Source organism: Poecilia reticulata, linkage group LG4, assembly GCF_000633615.1.
Source record: "Poecilia reticulata strain Guanapo linkage group LG4, Guppy_female_1.0+MT, whole genome shotgun sequence".
NCBI classification, from domain to species: domain Eukaryota; kingdom Metazoa; phylum Chordata; class Actinopteri; order Cyprinodontiformes; family Poeciliidae; genus Poecilia; species Poecilia reticulata.
The window spans coordinates 27,498,569-27,522,354 of NC_024334.1; the positions used below are offsets into that span (position 1 = coordinate 27,498,569).

At 38.3% G+C, this 23,786-nt stretch overlaps 1 protein-coding gene across 2 annotated transcripts in view; it reads right to left on the reverse strand.

Moving 5' to 3' along the window:
- Positions 1-5,508: 5,508 nt before the first annotated feature.
- Positions 5,509-23,786, reverse strand: part of LOC103464140 (guanine nucleotide-binding protein subunit beta-4) — a 19,545-nt gene continuing 1,267 nt past the window's right edge. Inside the window, exons 1-10 of one of the 2 annotated variants that reach the window (XM_008408019.2) lie at positions 19,332-19,584; positions 14,163-14,370; positions 14,007-14,045; positions 10,717-10,823; positions 8,858-8,921; positions 8,376-8,538; positions 8,137-8,203; positions 7,714-7,915; positions 7,347-7,563; positions 5,509-5,944 (exon numbers count right to left, since the gene is read on the reverse strand). In XM_008408019.2, coding sequence (XP_008406241.1) covers positions 5,838-5,944; positions 7,347-7,563; positions 7,714-7,915; positions 8,137-8,203; positions 8,376-8,538; positions 8,858-8,921; positions 10,717-10,823; positions 14,007-14,045; positions 14,163-14,219 — 1,023 coding nt within the window. In that variant the 5' untranslated portion in view covers positions 14,220-14,370; positions 19,332-19,584 and the 3' untranslated portion in view covers positions 5,509-5,837. Of the gene's footprint in view, positions 5,945-7,281; positions 7,564-7,713; positions 7,916-8,136; positions 8,204-8,375; positions 8,539-8,857; positions 8,922-10,716; positions 10,824-14,006; positions 14,046-14,162; positions 14,371-19,331; positions 19,585-23,786 lie in introns of those variants that run through there. The other variant, XM_008408018.2, reaches the window with a different exon arrangement.

Sequence of the window (23,786 nt, forward strand, 5' to 3'; positions counted from 1 at the left end):
ACCACATGCTGTTTTCTACCTCAAGTAAATAAGCAGAACCAGTGTAAGGATGATGCTCTTGCTTTATTTTATTTGATCCATTTTTATGTTATCTAATGCATTTTACATTAATGTTCGATAACCCCAACATAAAACTGCCCTGTTATTTGCGTTGGCATGAATGAGAACATTTGTGATTTTTTTTTTTGACACCTGCACTCCTCTTAACAGCTGGTTTTGAATATTTGCCTAACCTTGGGTCCATTTGCAGCCGTGTATTCTGTAGATATGGGAAATTTTAAAAACAAATTTCGTTTTTGTTAGCTGCTTACCAATTCCTAAAGATCAGCTCACATCTATTTAGTTGAATGGCATGTTCTCGTTTCCCCCCGCCTTTTCTTATGGTATATTTATAAACCAAGGAAACAAGAAATAAATTACTAATTTACAATAAAAAGTCTTAAAAGTTCAAATTAACTAAATGTACATATATTTTGTAGTCAGTTTTTCCATCGCATTTGGTGATTTTGCTCAAAAGTTTCTTAATGCAAGATTCCTGGCCTACAGCTTAAGATGGTTGGATATTTAGTTTTTAATACAATTACACTGTGCAGTAATAACATTTTTAAAATCATTTTACAAATAGTTAAATGGGCTACAATCTGCTGTAAGGCTTTTATGAACAAAAACTTAAAAATAAATCAGTGAGAATTGACATTGTTGATTAAAAGCTTTTTTATTGGTTACAATAACTCATGGCAACATATCAGTATCACCAAGCCACTGTACAAATACAAAAAAAGGTCTGGTGTGAAAAAGACTATAAAAATTATCTCATAACAAGTGATTATAATTTCACACAATAGCACTGTAAAGAGAGTTATGATGGCACCAAGTCCCTGGTCTTTAATGGCTTCGAACAAACAAATAAATAAAAGAAAAATCTAAATAAAAACCAGAATGTCAGGACAGTAGGCTGTAGTCAAAGAGCAGTGCAGTTCTGTGATGTTAGTGCAACAAAAAAAAGGAAAAGAAGCAAGGGTGTTGAAATGTTGACATTTTTGTTATACTGTAAATAAAACTGGAGCTCGATTACAAACTGAACTCATGCAGCAGCGACAGGACCAAACTGTCATGTCAGACACATGACACAAACTGTCATGTGTCTGACACATGACGGTGTGTCAGACACATGTCTGACATGACAGAGTGGCTCTGAGCCAGAGGTTCAGAGCCAATGAACCTCTGGTTCTGGGCTCGCTCGCTCGCTCACACACACGCTCACACACACACACACACACACACACACGCACACACACATACACGTGATCAGTTTGTAACGTCAGCCGACCTGATCAGTCAGAAAACTGGAGGGGAAAAAAACAACAACCAAACATTCGGGAAAGCAACACTGACGAAAAAGTTAAATGAAGTCAAGCACCGTTGTTGGTTTTACAGGTTTACTGTTCGACCTGCATGAGTGAACTGCACAGGCACATGAGTGTTTCTACTCCAGGCTCCAGTGGCTAACAATGCAGAAATACACAGGGATAAAAGGTTTGTTTACCAAATATCATCATCATCATCATCATCATCATTTCATACTGGCTGTCTCTCGGCTGTTGAGGGTCATGGTGTTTTTTTTATTAAGATTCATACAGCAACACAGTGAGAAACTGACATGTTCAACATTTAGGGAAGATGAGAAGAAACATCCAACATGATACAAAGATATAACCAGTGATAATAGGAAATAATCCTATGCAGTTATGAATTATGTCGTTTTAAAATTACAATCATTTTAAAACATTTCCTCAGTTTCCACCCCAATACTGTTTCTTGCAAACAAGGAACAGTAATGTGATGCTTTTTCAGCAAGCTGACCAGCAGCCCACAGCAAAAGGTTGCTGTTGCTTTATGGTCAACACAGCTGGAGAAAACGCCAGTCAATTCAGCAGGACTTATTTTTTGTTTTTTTAAGAATAAAAGAATTATGATGTGAATGATATGAACAGTTTTTGCAGTTTTGAAATTTTGTTTTAGCTTTGGTATAGCTTGATATCCTCAATCAGCCCATTGTTAGCTGTCCAGGAGTCCAAACGTGTTTTTACTGTGAAGCTGAAACACTCAAAGTTCCCAGCAAATAGTCCAGATACTGACCCTAACCCTAACCCTGACCAGTCTGGATCTGCCATCCTGACCAAAGCAGCATCACAGACTGCCAGGGGAACTCCTAATCAGATGTTTTCTTTTTTTAACTTTAAAATTATCCACCTTTCAGTTTAGATTCAGTCACTTCCTAAAGTGGTAAAAATATTCATCCTGCACTACAGAACATATACATCTGGTTGACTGGTTTGCTTAAAACCAGCTGTTTGAGAGTTAACATGCAGACAAATTCCTGCTGCATTAGTGTTCAGAGACAAAAACAAATAAAAAAAACCAGAACTAAAGAATGCAGCTCAAGTTACATTTTAATAGGTTAAGAAAACCCACAATGTCAAGAATCTACTGCTGACGGAGTTGAGAGAAAATTAGACCCAAAACGTTAAATGTTTCTTCAAGCATCTTCTTGYTGAACCGTCAGAACGAGAGCGTACTTCCAAAATGATGTTCTGTCTCTTTAAATCCAAACCTTTTAGTCCTGTAATTAACACATGAACATCTGAATGTCTGAGCTTGGTAGCGGAAATGACACTTATGGTTACAAAAACTCACTGAGAGACAGAAGCAGTCAACCTGTCAGATCAGACAACAGATTGGGTGGAAAATGACAGAGAAAGTTGGCACTTGATTAACGCTAGCAATGTTTGTTTTTTTTTTTGTTTTTTTTAATTTTATTTTACAGACTAGTTTTCGGTTCACAGCTCAGGGTCTGTGGAGCACATTGGCACAGATGAATGAGGAAGTAACACTTGAACATCAGATTACACCCGGTCCCTCTACCTAACACACACAAGCCTTCGTCAAAACTGATATGCAAGACATTTCACATCCTATGCGTCTCTCCAGGATATCCTACGAACCATCTGCTGCTCACAAACATTCCCTCAGGATGAGTTATTTAACTTCAAAAGAGTAAAATCACATGAACCCTTCAAAATGACACGATGGCCTCAACCACGGCTCTTTAAAAGAGGGAATAACTGACGGCTGAACCAACCAGAAATGCTAATGTTTCTGTGGTAGTTGAAAGCAGATTTATACGTTTAAAAATAAAAAATAAAAAAATACAAAGAATAAAACAAGTGAGGCATTAAGAAGCGGTGAGGAGCTGCATGGGGTTTTCCTCCAAGCGTTCGTCTTAGTGTTCACTGGAATCAGTGTGTGCTTCTGTTGGGAGGAAAGCACTCTCTCACTCACACGGCTCCTAAACGCCACACTTTCACAAGTCGTTACTGAGCCATCATAGTTCGAGCATAAAGACAAACATTTACTATGAATTTTAGACATTTCCCCTCAGGAGACAGGCTTTAGATATGGCATCTAGAAAACAAGGCGGTAAAGAAGGAAAGATTTCTTGTTAGACGACTGAGTAGACGATCTGTGGAACGCATGGATGGTTGGATGAAGAGATATCTGATGAAYAGATTGGCTCATGGACAGAGAAATTGATGGATTATTTGTAGGGCTGATAAACTGGATGAATGGATGGCCAGATTGACAGATTGGTTTATAAATAAATGGGTTAAAGGATGAATTGTTTGATGGACAGACGGGCAGCTGCTGGAGATCGGCCAGTGGATGAATTGGTGGATGCATTTATAAAATGGATGAATGGATTGAAGGATAAATCAGTYGTTTAGAAGAATGGACGAGTGGACAGATGCACTGGCGGACGGACAGATAGATGCATGGATTGACAGGATGACTGATTAATGCACAGATGTCCAAACTGACCGATAGGTGAATACAACATTCTATTTACTTACATACACATACATACACATTTTCCATGTTACCAATAAATCAGGGAAACATAGCTAGAGAAATACGTTTTTTTTTTTCTTTTCTGAATTTATCCATACCTGGAAAACAAATCAAATTCCAGACTGTAGGATCAATGTGGGGAGTTTGTGTAAAATAAAAGAGAAAAAAAACAAAACATTTCTATTCTTCTTGGCTAATTTCACCCTCCATTTTGAACGGCATACTAAGGCAAGACTGAGAAAAAAGCAGTGCCTCGTCGCAAACCCTCCTCTGTCCAGCCCACGAGCTTCAAAAGTTTAGAATCACAGACAGGCACCTGAGACAGCTGATAGGTCCAACTCACACAAGATCTGGGTTTTGTTTCAAGGTTCTTGAATGCAAAATGGATAACGAGAAACCTCAATATCACAAAAATCTGTACTACTGCTTGTGAGTGCGCTTCTAGCTCTCTATTATTAGGTGTACGTTCTTCACTAGTTAGATTAAAAGTTTAAGATGCGTTTTTGGTGAGAAACAAAATGCTAAAGTTTAAATGTTTGTGTCCTTTGTCTTTTTTGTAGCAGGCTTGCTATGGCACTGGTGTGATTTTGAAGTGGCTAACCTATTTTCTGCTGCTTTTCTCACACCTTGATGATAAAAAGAAGTTCAATCCTTCATTCGGGAGGGAAACAAACACTAAACTGACACAGCAAGCTCTGACATCTTTTTCCCGGTTTTCTCAGGCTGCTACAGTCCTTCACAGTCCYAACAAGAAGCTCCTGTAGACTCTGGTCACACAAACTCAACTTTTTTTTTCTTTTCTTTTTTTGTCCTTGGGCAGAGTTGTGTCGGGATTGCAGGGAGAAACCAGCTTCTGCTTGTATTTTTGTTGGCATCATACTGTATATAAATAACCGAAGCTTGTCCCAATGCAGAAGGAAAGACGAATCTTCTGCAGATCACGTGAGGTAGGGCTATTACGACCTCCGTTTACCAGTAGAGCTGCAGCCGATTTGCGTGGAATGGATGCGGTTGTCCCGATATTCAGCATTCGATGATCTGAAACCACCAATCCCAAAAGAGCGGAGGCAAAACCGAAGCATCGGGTCGTTTCCTTCCCCGCCTACCGTAGCCTAAATTTCAACAGTTTMTACTTTGGAGTTAAAGCTTGATCCAGACAAAAAGAAACAACAAAAAAAGAAAAAAATATATTGGATTGAAGCTCCTCCTGAAATCTCAATCTCTTGATTCCCTTTCAAAGCAAAATGAATATTTTGACTCAACTAATGCCAAAATAAAAAACCTAAATATGCCAATAATAATAATAATTTAAAAAAAAAAGGTAGCCAGGCTAAATTTTGACTCGTAACAGTGAAAAGGCTTACTGTCATTTTCCTTTAATTAAAGTTCGCTAATAATATTTCTGGCATCCTGCRGTTATGTCTATTTATCGTAAAACAAAAAAGGAAAAGCAACAAAAATACCTCGATAGGCAAATGAACTACAAAAATATATACATACACACATTATATATGCATATATGATGCATATATACACACATAATGCTATACATATATACTGCCTTTATATATACATTTACATATTACACATTGATACTAATTTTGTTTTGTACTCATGGCCACAAATGCACTTTAATGCCCTTAAAAAGAAAAAGAGGAAATCAAAATTAACTTTCAGTTATTTCCWTTAGAAATAATTTCATGGTTTCAATTCGACGACTTTTTATAAAGAGGTTTTTGTGGCTTCGTGACAGCTCTGCAGAAAAAAAATAAAATAAAAAATAAAAAAAGTTGAGAAAGTCTTCAGCTTGGAGGAGTGAGAAGGGCTTCAGAAATGCACTCCCTCAGGTCCAGCCCAGCGGGTGAGTCGGGGGGCTGCAGACCCAGGGTGACGGGCAGTGATCGAGTACATCAGGCGAGACACTGAGTTTAGTTCCAGATCCGGAGGAAACTGTCCCAGGATCCGGTGGCCACGGCCATGCCGTCAGAGGTCACTCCTAAGCAGCTCACACGATTGTCGTGGCCGGCGAGGACGCCTGCAGGAGAAGGAARACGAAGCAGAGCCGCAGTCCGGTCACTCAATCTGTACGTACAGAGGCTCGCAGCAAGAAGTTTACAGAAATAACAGAAAAATGGTAATATACAATGAGTCAAATGAAGAAAAAAACATAAGAGGCTGCTTTTAGATATTATGGACTTCAGTTTATGGAAGTTTCTCCAAGATACGTCCGTCTTAAACGTACGTTTTTAGATGTGTTTCCTTGCAGTTAAATTTGAACTTTTTTTGCATTGTACTGCTTTTACCTTTGTTCCACTTTAAAAATACTTTTTCTGAGTCAGTGATCTATAAACAGACTACAGAGCATATCAATTCAAAGCGCAGACTGCTGACCAATAAAGTCTTTGGAATCCAGTTTGGAATCACATAASCTGACTTTAAATTATTTTCTCTTTCTCACAGATTTGATTTTAAGTTACTGCCAACTTATAGAGCTTTTTTTTCCCAGCTGAATTCTTGCTTCTTATTTCACCAGATATATAGGGTGAAATAAGAGCAGAAACAAAAACTTTTACCTGGCTACTTAAAAAGARGCGCATTTACAATTAAAGACAGATTTTGTTCATCCAACATTACGTTGTGGGAGCTGAAGCCTGGTCACTTGTCTCATACCTGCTCGGTCCCCTTTCAGAGTGTCCCACACATTGCAGTTGAAGTCGTCGTAGCCGGCTAACAGCAGACGGCCGCTCTTGGAAAAGGCCACAGAGGTGATGCCGCAGATGATGTTGTCGTGGCTGTAGGTCATCAGCTCCTGGTCGGCACGTAGGTCAAACAGCCTGCAGGTGGCGTCGTCCGAGCCTGTGCCGAACGCATTACCGTTGGGGAAAAACTGCAGAAAGAAACAGTAGNTACAATGAGTCAAATGAAGAAAAAAACATAAGAGGCTGCTTTTAGATATTATGGACTTCAGTTTATGGAAGTTTCTCCAAGATACGTCCGTCTTAAACGTACGTTTTTAGATGTGTTTCCTTGCAGTTAAATTTGAACTTTTTTTGCATTGTACTGCTTTTACCTTTGTTCCACTTTAAAAATACTTTTTCTGAGTCAGTGATCTATAAACAGACTACAGAGCATATCAATTCAAAGCGCAGACTGCTGACCAATAAAGTCTTTGGAATCCAGTTTGGAATCACATAASCTGACTTTAAATTATTTTCTCTTTCTCACAGATTTGATTTTAAGTTACTGCCAACTTATAGAGCTTTTTTTTCCCAGCTGAATTCTTGCTTCTTATTTCACCAGATATATAGGGTGAAATAAGAGCAGAAACAAAAACTTTTACCTGGCTACTTAAAAAGARGCGCATTTACAATTAAAGACAGATTTTGTTCATCCAACATTACGTTGTGGGAGCTGAAGCCTGGTCACTTGTCTCATACCTGCTCGGTCCCCTTTCAGAGTGTCCCACACATTGCAGTTGAAGTCGTCGTAGCCGGCTAACAGCAGACGGCCGCTCTTGGAAAAGGCCACAGAGGTGATGCCGCAGATGATGTTGTCGTGGCTGTAGGTCATCAGCTCCTGGTCGGCACGTAGGTCAAACAGCCTGCAGGTGGCGTCGTCCGAGCCTGTGCCGAACGCATTACCGTTGGGGAAAAACTGCAGAAAGAAACAGTAGAAACAACTGCTAAAGCTTTAACTGTTCAGATAGTGTTGGGCCTGCTTTGTTTTGGGTGATTTTTGTCTAAAAGAAAGTGCAATTCTCCAAACTTGAGTTTGTTTSTCTGTGGTTAAAGTTACAGAACTCACACAGACGGCGTTGATGTCAGACACGTGGCCGGTGAAAGACTGCCTGCACATCCCGTCACGGATGTCCCACAGCTTGGAGGTGGCGTCACAGGCACCGGACACAAAAGTCCGGAAGTCAGGGCTAAGAGACAGGCTCATCACGTCGCCTGTGTGGCCGGTGAAGGAGGTGGCCTGCTGGCCCGTCTCTATGTCCCATAATGCACTTTAAAACAGAAAAAAAAAATTTMAAGTAAAAAAATGTTCTACTAATGACCCAAACAGTTTTTGTTTCTTTTTTACTCTGAAAGAGACAAACCCAATGAAACCAAAATATAYCAGCACTAAACACATGCACAGAGTACAGCGGTTTAATCATGTAAATCGTGAAGCATCCTCTGTCTGCACTCAATGGGCTGCAGTGTTTTGAGTGTGGGGTCTGCTCACCAGGTGGTGTCTCCGGAGCTCGTTAGAATCTGGGTGTCGTCCAAGAAGCGACAACAAGACAAATAACCTGAACATAAACAGAGAACCTATATTAGAACACAACTCATTTTTCCTAATATTCTGCCCTGAAAACCCAATGTAAAATAAGTTTTACTGCCATTGTAACCAGGGGAGACAATACAAAATGTGGCTAAGTGGAAAAAATAAATAAATAAATAAATAAATAAAATTCCCCCTACCTGTGTGCCCAGGTAGCTCTCGGGTGACCCGCACGTTGCCCTCACGGGTCTTCAAACTGTATATAGAGCAGATGTTGTCCAGGCCTCCGCAGGCCACATAGTTCCCAGAGGGGGCGTAGGCGCACGTCATCACCCATGAAGAACGCAGTGGGATAGCATGCATCTAAATTCAAACAAGAGTGAGTGACAGAAAACTGCACATTTCATACAAAACTTAGGGTCCAAATAAAGGTTTGTGTCTTTAATACAAACCACTCATTGCAACCACAACACCACAACCTAGATCACTAAATCTGCTTTCTAAATGATGTAGCAGCTTCATCGACGGTAAATGAAAATCAGGTTTTGTTGCACTTGCATAGTTTCACCGTTTTACTTCTAATTAACTCCCTATGACACACTTATTGCAACAAATCATCACAAGACACTTCAGATTTGAGTGTAAATAATGTCAGCTGTCAGCCATTATTAATCCTACAAACCTTGTTTGTTGTGTAGCTGTCCCAGATGATCARCTTTCCATCTTGCGAGGCACTGACCAGTAACCTGGAGGCAGGTGAAGCACATGAGCATGACACTCCGCTCATATCCACATTATCAAGCACAATCTAAGCTACATGCACCTCGTTTATTATAAGCAATGAGTGGCAGCCACCTTAAGCACTGCTGTGCTGGATCGTCAGCCTGGAGATTAAAAAAGCATTTAGCGTCACCAATCTCTTACTCCTCTTGTTCCTCTGCATGTCCCAACCCAAGTAATATTCAAACCTTCACTTATGCAAAAGCCAAAACTGTGGTTTACTTAAGCTAAGCTGAGAGGAAAATTTGAGTAGGGAGGTGGGGGGTTTTGGGGGCTCTAGATGGCACAGATGCAGGAACAGCTGGAACCCCTCCCTCTCATCCTGATGGGGTGTTTCCGCCTCTCCGGGTAAAGGAAGTGGTTTGATGGAGCTGCAGTACAATCAAGAGGAGAGCCGTAGTCCTCAAATGTCAGTGGCTGTATACAAAACAAATACTGGTCCCTGGGGGASGGGGGGGCACGTAGAAAGTGCTCGGCAYGCCTATGCACGCTCACACYTTCAACCGAACGCACGTCTTAAGGAGCWGCCACAGAAATCAGGCCTTTACACAAGTCCACGTGTGCCATTACGTCTTTCAAAAGCATAAAAATATCATGTTGAATTACATCAATGACACTTGGTGGATTCATTAAGAAACRTCMGAGCTAGTCTCACAGCTGTAAAGATTTGCCACATGTCAAACAAATGGATCAAAATCACTGGTTGTGCATGTCTTGCTGATTGACATTATTGTATTTTTTTATGAGGCAAAAGCCTTTTTTTTACCTTMCYTTTTTAGTTGAAAAAATATATACTTGTGTAATTTTGATCCAGATTAAATTAGTATATGCAGCTTGTGGAAACAAAAAATACTTTCTATGCCTCAAGATTAGTGCACTGCATGCATACTTATTGTGAACTATAATCCTAACTGTTAATTATTGTTGCCTCTCAGTGTGCATATTTGCAGCAAATTGTAAAAAAAAAAAAAAAAAAAAAAGCAGTTTATAAGATCTAGTTTAATGAACATTTGTAGACTACAGAATCTCGCAATGTTAGATTTGCAAGAAAACAGCAGTAAAAACTGAGATCTTAGAAACTGCATCTGTAATAAGGCAAGCGTTTTCTGCCAAATGTCGCTACTGTGCTCACAGCAAAGAGGTAAAACAGTGCTGGTGCCTTGTTAAAGTGATAGTAAAAGGTGATTATGGGAATATTAGTCATATTAGTAGAGAGGGGAGTGGGAGAACAGATGGAACTGATTGTTGTACAGCCCCAGACCTGGGACTGTCGTCACTGCCACATTGCATTGCATTGATAGAGAAAGAAAGAGTGACACAAACACACAATAGAACAAAAGGAAAATATTTTATTACCACTAATTAAAAAAAAAAATATATATATATATATATATTTTGGATTTGTGCTTTAAAGTTATGCTGCACCACAAAGTACTTGAACCAGAACTTTTCATTGGCACTTCTACAGCAGCTAAAGTATTCAATGCTGCAGGATCATAAATATAGATGGAAAATGAACAAATATTTTTTATTCTTTTTCTTACTTTGACTGGACTTTGGAACTGACTGTAGACAGATTACACTGGAGCCGATTGAACAAATTAAGGCAGCAAATGGGGGAAGTAAATACTGCAAAGGCAAAAATCTAAACACAGCCAAATCACAGCTTTTAAATGAMATGTTTTAAATACACAACTCTTGCAAAAACAAAACAGAGAACCCAATTAACAAATTTCTACAAATGAAAAAGAGAATCCTCACCTGGATTCACTCCCCCAGTGCATTGCATAGATCTTGGCCAGGTGTCCCCTGAGAGTACGTCGCGTCCGCATCTGTATCCGGCCCACCGAGTCCAGACCAGCTGTGATCTGCATAAACACAGGAAGACGGGTCACTGGTTACACTGGAGGGAAAGACTGATGCCAGAACTGGACACAAGCTGAGGCAGCAAAAACAGGATGATACTTAAAAAAACAACAACAAAAAAAACATTTATATCAGGATTTCCTGGACTTTTATTTATGTACAATGAAGTCTAAATGGTAAAACCACAGACTTCAAATATTCAATTAGAATGAATAAAATGTGCAAATTAATGCATTGTTGTGAAGTTAGTATCTGAACACCAGATACTTAACWGACTTAATTCAAAGTCTAAATTGGATTTAGATATGGACTTTGACTAGGCCAGTCCAACATTAAGCCTGAAGCGGTTCACTGTCTTAAGGAGGTTTTCTTCAATGAATTGCCATAAAAGCCAGTAAAATAAAGCAGCTTCTTTTGCAGGCAACTGGTAGTACTGGTTTGACCCTTAAACACGGTCTACTCCCGGATCCAGGGTTTTAAAATAAAAATATCCAGAGTCTTAGTCTTTTTATGTGTTTGATCAGAATTAAATCATAACATATTGCTGAATGTTAGAGGTGTGCCGATTGATCGGCCACCAATCATAATCAGCCAATTGCCGTGAAAAAGTGTATGATCGGTGATCGCCGATCACGGCCTCTTGTTGCCGATCACACAAACCGATCACCTGCATCTCATTTCGCAGTCTGCCTGTGCAGCTGGTCTCCTCTTTCCTTCACACTGCGCAAACGCGCAGCAACAAATCCTAAGCGATGTGGAACTATAATGCACTGAGTGAATGGGGAAGTTTGCGTGTTGCAGCGGAAAATTGAAGCACATCAAAATGCATCAACACGACGAATCTAATATGGCATAAGAACAATGCCATACTTGACAGAGTTTGGCTATATCGAGGCTCACTGCAATAAAAAAGACATATGGAGGATCGGACAGTAGGTAAAGCAGCGCACAGTTACAAACACTCACCCGGATTAGCATGAAGGTCAGAAAGCTAAACAAATAACCCGCAAAATGATTTAAGTCTTCGAGCTGCGATGTAAGACGCTGGTTCTGTTCTCGCTGTTGAACCGCTGCTACGCGCTACAGGTAGTAATATTTCACAGACGGAGCGCCGCTTCTGCTCCACCTGGCAGTGACTCTCACACCGAACCCGTTTAAAGCTGCATCATCTAACCTAAAAAAATAAATTTTACATAGGTATTAAAACTTTTGATGAAACACATCTCTAAAAAAATAATTGATCTCGTCCCTGCTCTGCATAATTACTCCGCTCAGTCAGAAACAGCCACTCAGAACTAGCAGTAATCAGCTAGCCGCCATGCTACCAGGAAGTTTTCATTCAGTAACTCAGGATTGTTTATTGTGATGGAACCTGTATTTGCCTTTGAATGTTAAGTTTCATACTTGAATTTTTTGGCAATGTTGAGAGGTTTTATTTTGGCTCTTTGCATTATTTAGCCTCTTCAGAGCCTTCATATGTTATCAGTCTGTTAAAGATAGTATTACCAATAGCAGTACAATTTGCACAATGCCTGTTTTTTTCTTGGAAAAAGTTATTAAAAACAAATTTAGTCTAAATTAAGGTGAATTCATGGTTCCTTTATCCACATAATGTAACTGGTAGTACTTTTGATTAAAAAAATAATAATTATGTGATCGGTATCGGTGATCGGCCCTCATGGGTGATCGGAATTGGTATCGGCAGGAAAAAACCTGATCGGCACATCTCTACTGAATGTTTATTAAAATGATCTTTAAAGAGCGCAAAAATGTGCTTAACAGCAAGACAAACCAGCAAGTAAAAAAAAAAAGTTGCTAGATACATGTCAAATAAAAATGACCTCAATGTGGCTCCAATTGTTCCGACCATGATTATTTATAACATACGCAAAGGTGGAGGACATACCAGAGGGGCATGTGCATGATGTTTTGTTTCAAAAATTAAAATAAAGATCAGCAGCCTACAATGAAGAGAGTTACCATGTAAAAAAAAACTGATACGATCTTTYGCTACTCAGAGATTTTGATCTTGGAGACGATCAGTGTCGCACTCTAGAAGTGAAAGTGGATGTCAAAGAAACGCGGCTAGAGAAGTCTTCTGTGTTTTGTACAAATACACAATTATGCCCAGGGTAAAACCATATCCATGTAAAATAAAGAGCTCCAGACCAAAGTGGTTCCTTAAGTATGAAAAACAGAGAATTTCACTTGTGATATTTCTCTGATCACCAATGATAAATCATCCATTTCAGCAAAGCAATGTTTCATGAGTATTACATTACTTTAAGCCGTTACGCCTGCAAACTGTAACAATACATTGGACACAGAGTCTACTCATAGCATTATTTGAAAACAAAGGCTCAATAGGCAATTATTTCACAGAGTTTGTTCACAAACTGCAGTTTAGTACACAAATAATACAGATTATGCATGTTTTAGGTCTGACTGAATAAAATAAGTCATAATTTCCTATGTTCAGRATCCTGGCTACAATTTGCACACATGTGCAGCGAAGATGCATCTAGTCATTTTTTTAAATCACTTTTAAATTGTGCTTAAAAATTCTTACTTTTTAATTATTATTWTTTTTTTWAAATCTATACCAAAACATCTTCATTATCATTTCTGTGTTGTTCCACTGACTTTTTGACTGTGTGTTTTTAGGCTTTTTTCCTTGCAGTTTTTCAGTGCCACCCTGTGCATCGTCACTCATTTGACTCCAACATTGGTCAGCTCTAATATACATTTTGACATTAATTGTAATACATTTAATATTTTAGCAATTCACAGTTGATTAAGTGGCAAATATTTTGTCAGTACGGATGCACTGATACCACATTTTTCCAGATTGAGTAGTAGTCTSCAGTTTTTACAGAGTTCCACTAAGAGTAATGCTTAATGCTCACTTTTAGTGATTTAACATAAATAGAATCAGACTTTTACTGCAGTAAAATGTTAGAAAATTGTAACATTTACAGCCTTGCCACACCTGTCACGAAAACAAAGCTCTTACAATTAACTCATCTTTCATTTGTATTTTTCTATGCATTGTTGCCGACCCTGTACGCAGCTTGCTTCAGTAAGAAACATTGGTTGTCCAAATTACACATTGTCTCAAAAAAGAGCCATAAAATAAAAAAATAAAAAAAATAAAAAAGTGCTTTTTGTGTAAGTAGGTCCCTCACCTGTGACAGAGTGGAATCACTGCAGGCTTTCCTGGCATCCTACAAGGAAACAAGAAGAAATCAAGAATGAGGCAAATTCAAGAGTTTCATGAGTAATGGTTTCAGCTGAAGCTGTGCAAGTCATTTCCAAAAGTTTTTTTGTTGTTGTTGTTTTACCCGGATCTGGTTGCGTAGTTGCTCGGCTTCCTGCCGCAACTGTTCGAGCTCACTCATTGTCCCTGTGAGATGCGTTCAGGACACACTCCTCTGTGAATACTGGCTGGGTTGAGAAAATACACGAGCCTGCTCGTGCGCGCGCAACCACACACACACACACACACACACACACACACTCGCACACACAAAACACTTGACCAGCTGACACCTGCAACACAGAGACAGAAATAATGGAAGTTCGACAGGTATACGGAGAAAGAATAGCAGCACTTCCATAAGACAAACAAAGGTTTCCTGTGTTGGTTGGGGAGAGCTGCAAGGGCACAATGCTGCCATCCAGGCCCACCAGGGGGATTTCAGGGGCTGGGTGGCAGCTTGGAGGGTGGTCTGTCTCTTCAAACACCCTCACTCCGGTTCAAAAAGCCATCTGAACTGGGCCCTGACCTTTCCTCACTCAATCGGCCTTTTGTGTCGTCGCATCGCGCTGCTGGCACGGCCCACCGCTGTGCATGCGAGCTCCGAACGAGTGTCTACGCATCGTGTGGGCCGATCTGGACGGCTTATTAGACAATATGTACAACAGAAACCATTTGAGAGCGAGAGTACATTATGTGAGCACATCTAAGTGTGTCACAGATTAAGCATTCATTTGCAAACGCTTGCTTGTGTATTTATGCACGTGCAAGTTGCCACTTCCTTTACCTTGGGGAGCCTGAATGTGGGTCACAGAGCACYCAGAGATTCCTCCGAGATGTTTGCACTTCCCTGACCCCGTGGGCTGCTGATTTTCCACCCCGTTTTACTGCAGTCCACAAATCCAACGTACCGAGATTAAATTTTTAGATCCATATTCAATCATTTAACTATTAGGGCCAACATAGGCCTACATGTCCACACTGAAACACTCGCTCATTATAGAACTGCATAATTGTGAATACTTTCATAATTCTTTAAAAATTAGTCGAGATAAGCCAATTTTAAAATGTCTAAAACCCCYTGATGTACCGTTGCTCCTCTCAGCTGACAAGATGGATTCAATGGACTGCTCATTGTGAGCTCATTTATTTAAGCCTGTGCTGAGGCATTGCAATGCATTCAGCTGCCCATGACAACGTCACTCTGACGCATCCGAGGAGGAGCTCAGCATCAGCCTGAATCAGAGGCATCTCTGCTCTAAAACAGCCATCCATCTGTTATGCTATATGCCTCCATAGGCCGAGGCATCACACAGGGCTGCTTGTGCTCCTAATGGGCTTAGAAAGCGCTTTTGTTAAACAATACTGCAATGAGTAACATAACAGTAAACGTTAAAATGAGACGGTGCTGATACTGGTGGTGGAGGGGGACTTTAGGCAACACATGCTCTGATTTCAATAACTACATGAAAGKACTTGTTCACATTATGAAGAAACTACTGCTCAATCAGAAACCAAAATGGGAAGGAGGCCGTTATTTTGAGAAGAGCCGTCAGATGAATTATCCTAGAAAGTTTTAAGTTTTAGTTTCCTTAACAATAATAGCTCTACATAATAAAATGAGGGAAGAACATGAGAAAGGCAAAGGCACAAACAAATCTTGTACTATTGTACTGTCAAAAAATTTTGGTGGCTATATTTCTTGATTCAGGATGTTGTCAATCCTGTTTTTATTCCACTTTATTTCCAGGAGTTCACTCAGAAGTGGTGTAACAAACCTGGACATCACGGAGAATTTCCCCCAAAATTAAACAAAGTTTAGATAAGTAAAGTTAAGGACATAGGTTTACCCCAGAAAACTTGCTAAGCCCTGTGCTTGAGGCACCAGGGAAGACATTCATCCAGCCAGCCGCCATGTTTTTCAGTAAAAAATGTTTAAAGTTGATAGGAAATTTGAAAATATCACTTATGCATTATTGGAAGACTAATACCTAAATACCAAGTATAAAATCTTAAAAAGAGGAAATCACAAAAAAAAWAAATAAATAAAAATAAATAAATAAGCAATGCTTAGCCTGGTGGGGGCACAAATAAAGCCTGGTGGCCCACCATGCTTATAATACACTGAGGGAAACCCTGAGGTGGGTATTCTGAATCGTTTTAGAAAAGAAAGAACATCTTTAAAGGAACCTAAGCTGCCTTGATCGTAGACATTTATACATAAATATATAAATAACCCCAATATGGAATATTGGGGTTATTATATACATTTACATTTATAAATGAAAATTATAATTGTATTCCTTTACTTCCCTCTCTTGAATTTTCCGTACATCTAGCAAACCCATTTTCACGTGGAATTTCCCTCTTTTTTTAACATGTCCTACATGTTTTTAGTTAAAGTATCATTTTCTTTTTTCACCCTTTTGTCTCTCATTACATTTACTTCCATCTCTCTTTTTTACATTTCGTCTATTTTCTCCGTTTTATTCCTGTATGCATTACAACTTAATTAGGGAGTACCCATTTTTCAGATTTGAGTTACTTCCTGCATCTGTCGCTCTAATGCTTACAGATATGCAAAGAGTAGTCAAGGGACGATGATGATACAGGACAAACAAAGATAAACAAGGACAGAGATAAAAAAGGGATAAAGGAAATGTTAAATAGTTTCCCAAAGCATAATAAAAACCCTCAACAAAAACAGAGGAAGTAAAAATAATGCTTATTTTGTCTGTATAGWAGGAAACTTAGTTTGGTAGTTAATTTCCATTTGTTCTTGATGGAAAAATTTCCCATACGCAATTGGCCAATAGTTCTAGTTAAAGAAACCATTTCAAATTCAGCTTATTCATATTTTGTCAAGTCACAACAAATGTCATTCTAAGGTATTTTACCATAAAAACAAGCTGAAATAATTCAGATTCTCTGTGACTCAACCTTTTCTTATAATTTTCTTAAGATAATAAGAACAGGCTTGTTTTTCCCCCGACTTTATCTTCCACCAGTATCTACATTACATTTTAAACATCTCCCACTTACTGAAAAATAAACAAGGTACATTTTGGTATGTCATAGCATGAGTTTAAGAATCAAAGGGGTGTCTCCGCCAGGTGTGAACTTGTTCCTACTGACTAAACATCTGGAGGATGGAGGAAGTGATGTCAAGATCCCAGTAAGGTGAAAATTAACCATCTTCGTTCTGGTCAACCAGTTAATGTAATTTAAATGTAAAGCTTTTAGAGTTTGTCCAAACTGTTCAAAAATGTAATTATAACATCAGAGACTGGATTTTATGGCCAATTTGCTTAATTTATATAAACATTTCAATCCAGTTACATTAGACAAGAACAGAACTTCACTCTAAATGTTTTAATATATCACTCAATGACCAAAAATACAGTATATGATATTGTGTTTCTCCTGTTTGGTCCACTATATTTCTATCATAACAGTRATGAATTATTGAACCACCTATGGGTGATACCATACATCAACACATATTATTAATAACTGATAGTGTCCAGTCAATTACTTTTACAAATATAGTTTCCCATTGCAAGAGTTAATATTTAGATGCCAAATATCAATGTTTGGCCTCTAAACCACCCAAGGTCATATTTATTTAAAGAACCACAAATCTAGTTTAAAACCCTAATTTATTCTTAATTGTAATTTTTTTTAAAAAGAGACCAATATCACTGAAGTTATATCAAAGGTTTTAATTTCACAAAAGCAAATTTTTTTCAGACCTTGGTTTAAACATAGTCTGTATAATTTAATGGAACCTAAAATGCCTTGTAGAAATTTAGACAAAAATCTAAAGTTTAATCTATATCAGACTTGAATCTAATAAAATTAGACACAACTGAAGAGTCTAATTTTATTAGAAGCAAGGGAAGCCAAAGCAAGACGCTGCACACTGCCTGTCAATTGACTAAAAAATAAATAAATTAATTAAAAACTCCTACAATCTTCCCCTGGTTAGTGGAAAAATAAAAATCACAACATTTGCCCGTTACAGAGGTATGCAAGCATCAACAATAGCAAATACATGGATGGACGTTTCTGACGTCAATAAAAATCACATAAAAGGTTAAGACATATACTTGAGTAGCATCAACAGGTTTAATCTTGTAATTCATTCATTTCATTCCCACCTGAAATCAATAAACATGCAGAACATTTAACCACTTTTTGTGTGTGAAAGCTAACCAGAGCATTCGATAAACAGTCCAGAAAGCAAACATAACTAATCTAAAATTATTGAAAACTTTGGTCATTTTTTTGTTTCATTTCTACTCATTTAATTTTTTTAACTACTTTTTCCCCACCACTTATCTTTTTTTTAATGTTACTTACATAAATCGTTTGCAGTTACTCCAACAAACAGAACCTGTTGTCAAACGGGAGATTTGAAATTTTACATACACACACACACACATATATATATATATATATATATATATATATATATATATATATATATCTATATATTCGGCTTTTTTTCGATACTAGACCCACAAAAACTAGTTACCGCTTGTTGATGACATGATGAAACCAGGAGATTGATGACATGATTCACTGTGTTACTTCACAGTTTCAGACAAACACCGACTCCCAACCACAGACAAAAACGTAGTTAAATCATGTTAAGAGATTGTGCGACAAATAAAGTGTGTTGTTTTTACAGGCTGATGTAGTGGAGATGCGTCTGTGGAGCAGGAGGCAGGGCCCCTGTCACACCACCAGTTGATACTGATAGGAAGGCGGACTGTATATTAATTACTAAGAAACGGGGGAAAAGCTACGTAGAGGACTGTGCAGCAAGAAAACTTAGTGTGGGAAAAACTGGAAACAAAACCGAAAATACAAGTAAAAAAAATAAAATAAAAAAAAAAAAAACTAGTGACAGTTTTCTTGCTCGTAGTTTCCGCCCTACAGGCGAAAAGGCCGCGTTTGGATAGCTGAGGATTTTGTAGGCAATGGAAAGCTTCAAGGAGGGGAAAACACAGAATTGAGCCATTAAAAAGACTGGGAGCAGTTATTTCAACTGCCACAACCGCTGCCGCCAGGGACATTTCATGGTTCTGGACAATTCTGGACTCCACCGAGACTGCAAAAACAAAAATAAACCCGCTCCGAGCAAAAACAGGAAATAGCCTTAAAAACACACACACGCACACACACACACACACACACACACACACAGACAGACAACCAAAATACCAAAGACGAGACTGCACGTCCTCACCTGAAAAAGAGGCGTTCTGGCTCAGTCCCGTTCCTTCGGTCCGAGTCGCACCGATATGTTTTCACACGACAACCATGGCCTCAGCTGGGGGGGAGACCGTGGAAAGGAGCCGCGTTAATTTCCACACAATTTAATCCGCTTTAGGGGTCAGAAGGGAGCACCCACTCGGATCGGATTTGACTGAAATTTTCACCAAGCAGGCTAATCACCACACCCATGAAAGTGGGAACATGGCAACAGTCTACACTGAGGGGTGCACGCTAGCTTACATGCGTCATATTTGAATTTATTTAATCACAAAATCAGAATTAAAAAAATTTCTACCTTTAAATCTATGTATATTTAAGTCAGTAATGAAAACAGGCTTTTGATTCGAATGTTTTTTCTTATTAAGCATACTTGGAAAATGTCTGAAAGTGTTTGAGTCCCCTCCCACTAAAATGGTACAGTCTGCCAGCCCCTCTACAAAAAGGAACCGAGTGGGATACAGGAAACAAATATTAGAACTCTAAAGCTTTTTTTTTTTAAATAAAAAGTGTTAATTCAAGTAGCAGTTGTAATATTGCAACACTTATGGTTTATTTATTCATAAATATGAAAACAAATCCTTATAAATGCAGCACATTATTTTTTTTAAATATTACATTTGTGTATTTTTTCTGTAACAAGTGATCACATCACACACAGTAAGTAATGGGTAATGAAACAGATTTTCACTGCCGAATTTCGCAAAATGAGAAGATTTTAAACGGGGTATAAAAGAAATCACTGCTAATTCTGCTTTTTATGCTGACTTGAGTCAGTGGCATCACACAAGGCAGAAGAATAGAGTGGCTCCAGGTTAATTCTGCCGTTTAACAAATGATACTACTATTTTACCTTCACCCTTTCTACTCCACTTTCATGGCTGTAAACAAATCATTTGTAGCCAGAGTTAAACCGCTGTTCATACGTTTATTTTTCTTGGTAGTTAAGTATTTTCATTAAATATCGAGACAGTCACAAAAGACTGAAATCTCACAAATAACTTGAGTAATTTTGTCATAAGTTMGTATTATGCCCTTTTTGCATAGGGTTGCGTCTAATCCCTATTTAAGTTGATTCTAGAATTTGAATCTAAGTGACCTCCTGCTGCTAAATAATAATATATTATAATAATAATTGGATAAACACATTTTCAATACCGCATAAGAAACGGAAAATTACTTTAAATCATTTCTGGTCTAGACAGGTACAAAATATTTGAGCTGCAAGACATTAATCTGTAAGTGAAATAGCAGATTGAACCATCCAATGAGGAGGGTAATAAATAACCATATGGTTTCTGTGTATATTTGAAACTACAGAAATGTATAAATGGTGTTTTCTTCTTGTACCATGTCAAAATATACATTTTACCAGTAGAGTGGTTCTGCTCGTTTGACCTCAGACAATAACTTCTCTTTTTAATTGTGGAGTGATGGATTTTTTTTTCCCCCTCACTTTTTCCCACATGTGTTAACTGGAACGATGTGATTGATACGCTCTGACTTCAAAACTATGTTAATACAACATATTGATCATTTCGTTTTTATGCCAACTTGGCTTAAAATGATTGGTAAGTAGAAGGGAAGACTTTTGAAGGAAGAATTTAATTAAAAAACATAATACCAAATGCTTCTGGCAAAACAAAAATAAAGGTTCTCAAAACAATTCTGATCAATGGCCTTACACTTTGTGTGACGTTATCAAAAGCATGTGAACATTTAGCCTTAATCTGGGAAAAAGAAGAGGAAAACAAATAGAAAAGGTGACTGATTTCGCAGCAAGTGTCTTAAAATTGAGATAATTTCCCTTTCGGGTAATCATAGCAGCAAGAGAGTGAGGACATCTTATATTGAATCTCTCATGGTCACCCTTAAAGACGACGACAATAATAATAATAATAATAATAATCAAATCAATATTAAAATTCTGCCCAATTGCATGTTTTTGCAACCAAATTCTTTTTGCCTCCCTGGAGTTTTTAGAATGTCATTGTACATTTGTCAAGACAAACACTCCCAAGCAAGAAACAGTGGTGCCTCACTAAGTAACTTCCATGTTTATTACTGCAGTTAATATCTGTTATTTAAAACAATGGTTACAGTTATAATCCTGCAGRTGGAAGATCGGTCCAGGTCTTTTTCCCTCTGCTGTTTACTGTTCCCACCCCATCTKCACCTTCTGTCTATTGATAGACTTCTAGTTATTCCATGAATATGACACTTCCTCATTGTGTCTGCTCAGGTCACAAAACATTTAAATCTTTGCATTTTCTCATGTTCTGCCTCCGTATTATYCAAACACTCAATACCAGCCACCGCCTTGGATGGTATTTTTTATGGATTATATTTTTTCGGGTTTGGTATATGTGTCACCCTCTTTAAATACAGTCTTCAGCAGAAGAAGCTTTTAGATTCATATTTTGTGTAAAATTTAAACAATAGTTTAGCAAGACATCTGAAATGCAAGAATAAAGAGTTAAATAAGATGTAGCTTCAACTCATATAAGCCAGACCTCATATGTAGCTTAGACAAAGCTTTAAACATAAAACTGTCACCAACCTACTGACTCGGTTGTCTTGTATAAAATAAGCCTTAGACTTGCATAAAATACAACCTAAAGATTTTACCTAATCGGCAATGAACAAGAAAAACCTTATTAGTCTTCTTCATCCACATGTATATATTCTRGTGGTTACAAAAGAATAAAAACCAATACCTAAAGTCATTAATAAGTTAGCTTTAGGATAACATCGAAAACATGCAAATGTCTAATTTTGCATGGTGCCAGGAGACAGCTGTGCCKCTGCATGCTCAGCCTGCAGCAGGCTCATTCAAAAGGATCTCTCTCTATCTCTCTCTCTCCATTAGGACGGGATGAATTTTTTATAGGGCCTATGAAAGGGAGCAGTGGGATAGGCTTTTCCAAATCTCTGCACGAGCCATAATCAATTGAGGGAGGATGAAAGTTTCACCAGGACTCGGTTTCCTTTGGGAGATGCATGGGGTCAGATTAAGTCTATTTGAATTCACTTACACAGCGGTGGTTTAGGTGTGTCCCACCAATTTACCCCTAAACAGATTAAGAGGATTAGAATTAACATGATAGCAGAAGATTATGTTAGAGTGGGGTTATTATTAATGCAGCATGGATTATGTGGTTCTTTTCCTTGCAAGCATCACTGGCGAAAACTAGTAAATGGAGAATAACTATTTAGTTTTTGCACTACCTTAAATACTTCAAAAAAATTCACTACAAAATAAGACACCAAGTCTTGTGCACTCAGAGTCCAGTAAGCAGAGTAAGGGTGAATTTCATCAGCCAGTCGAGAGTCACAGTCAGCAAAAGCATCTCACTGGCCAATCAGGTTCCCTCTTCTATTGCTTGGCAACCGAAAGGAAAGGAGGTAGGGCAAATTGACAATATAAAAATAGCACATCAATAGCCTTGTGTCTGGAAAAAAAAAGAAAAGCAAATACGTCGGGAAGGCTATTAATAGCACAGTGGAACCCATGACGGGCATTGTATACAGTAACCCATTTGTAATGTGGCTTGCATGTGAAACAATTTATTTGCATGAATGCAAATTTAGCAAGTAGCAGAACTCAGCGACACACAGAGTAACAGTGCTGYGGATAAAATTACATTATTTGAATATGATGGTTGTTTTTATACGGTTCACTGGAAACATCTCCTGTTGTTTTTCTCATGAGAAGTTCCTCCCAAAGTGGTCAAGAGGTTTCTGCAGTATCCCACTGTTTGTTAGATGCTGCTTTGCATAAATGCAAAAAAAAAAAAAAGAAACTTTTGCAAATTAGAATGCATTAATAGTTGTTTTGTTCATGAACAGGTTTGCAAGTCAAAAGGGAATTTAGGGAAATAGGCCTATAATTTTCATTTGATTTACTAATTACGCATTAACTTGAGGAACTTCTAAGAGCCAGGTATTGATCCAACATATTAAACACATTAACATTTCACCACACAGTAAAGCATGTTTCTGCTGTCACTAATCTTCAGAGCAAACCATTACCAAATATCTTAGGAATTGTKAATTTTCAAAGATGACCGCAGTTCATACTTGACCAAATCAAGTAGAAATAGGAGAACATCTTCAACGCACATTTTTATCTGCACGTCATTTTTTTCTCCTCTCGTGGTGACACTATCTGACCGCCTTCAYGTTATTCTTCCAGTGTATCAAAGACAATTAAAAGGTGGAGCAAGAGTAGAACCTTAAAAGGCTTTATCTGGGCCGTCTTATCCACCAGACATCTCTCGGGGAGGATGGCCGTTGCCAGAGTAACCWTCATAAATGGCAAGTGACGTCAAGAAGGTGGGAGAAACACCAGGGAGAGCCGGAGCTGCTATGCATTATGGATTATTGAAGAAAGGGTCCTCTTGAAGTGTGCAAAGTGACTTAAAATATG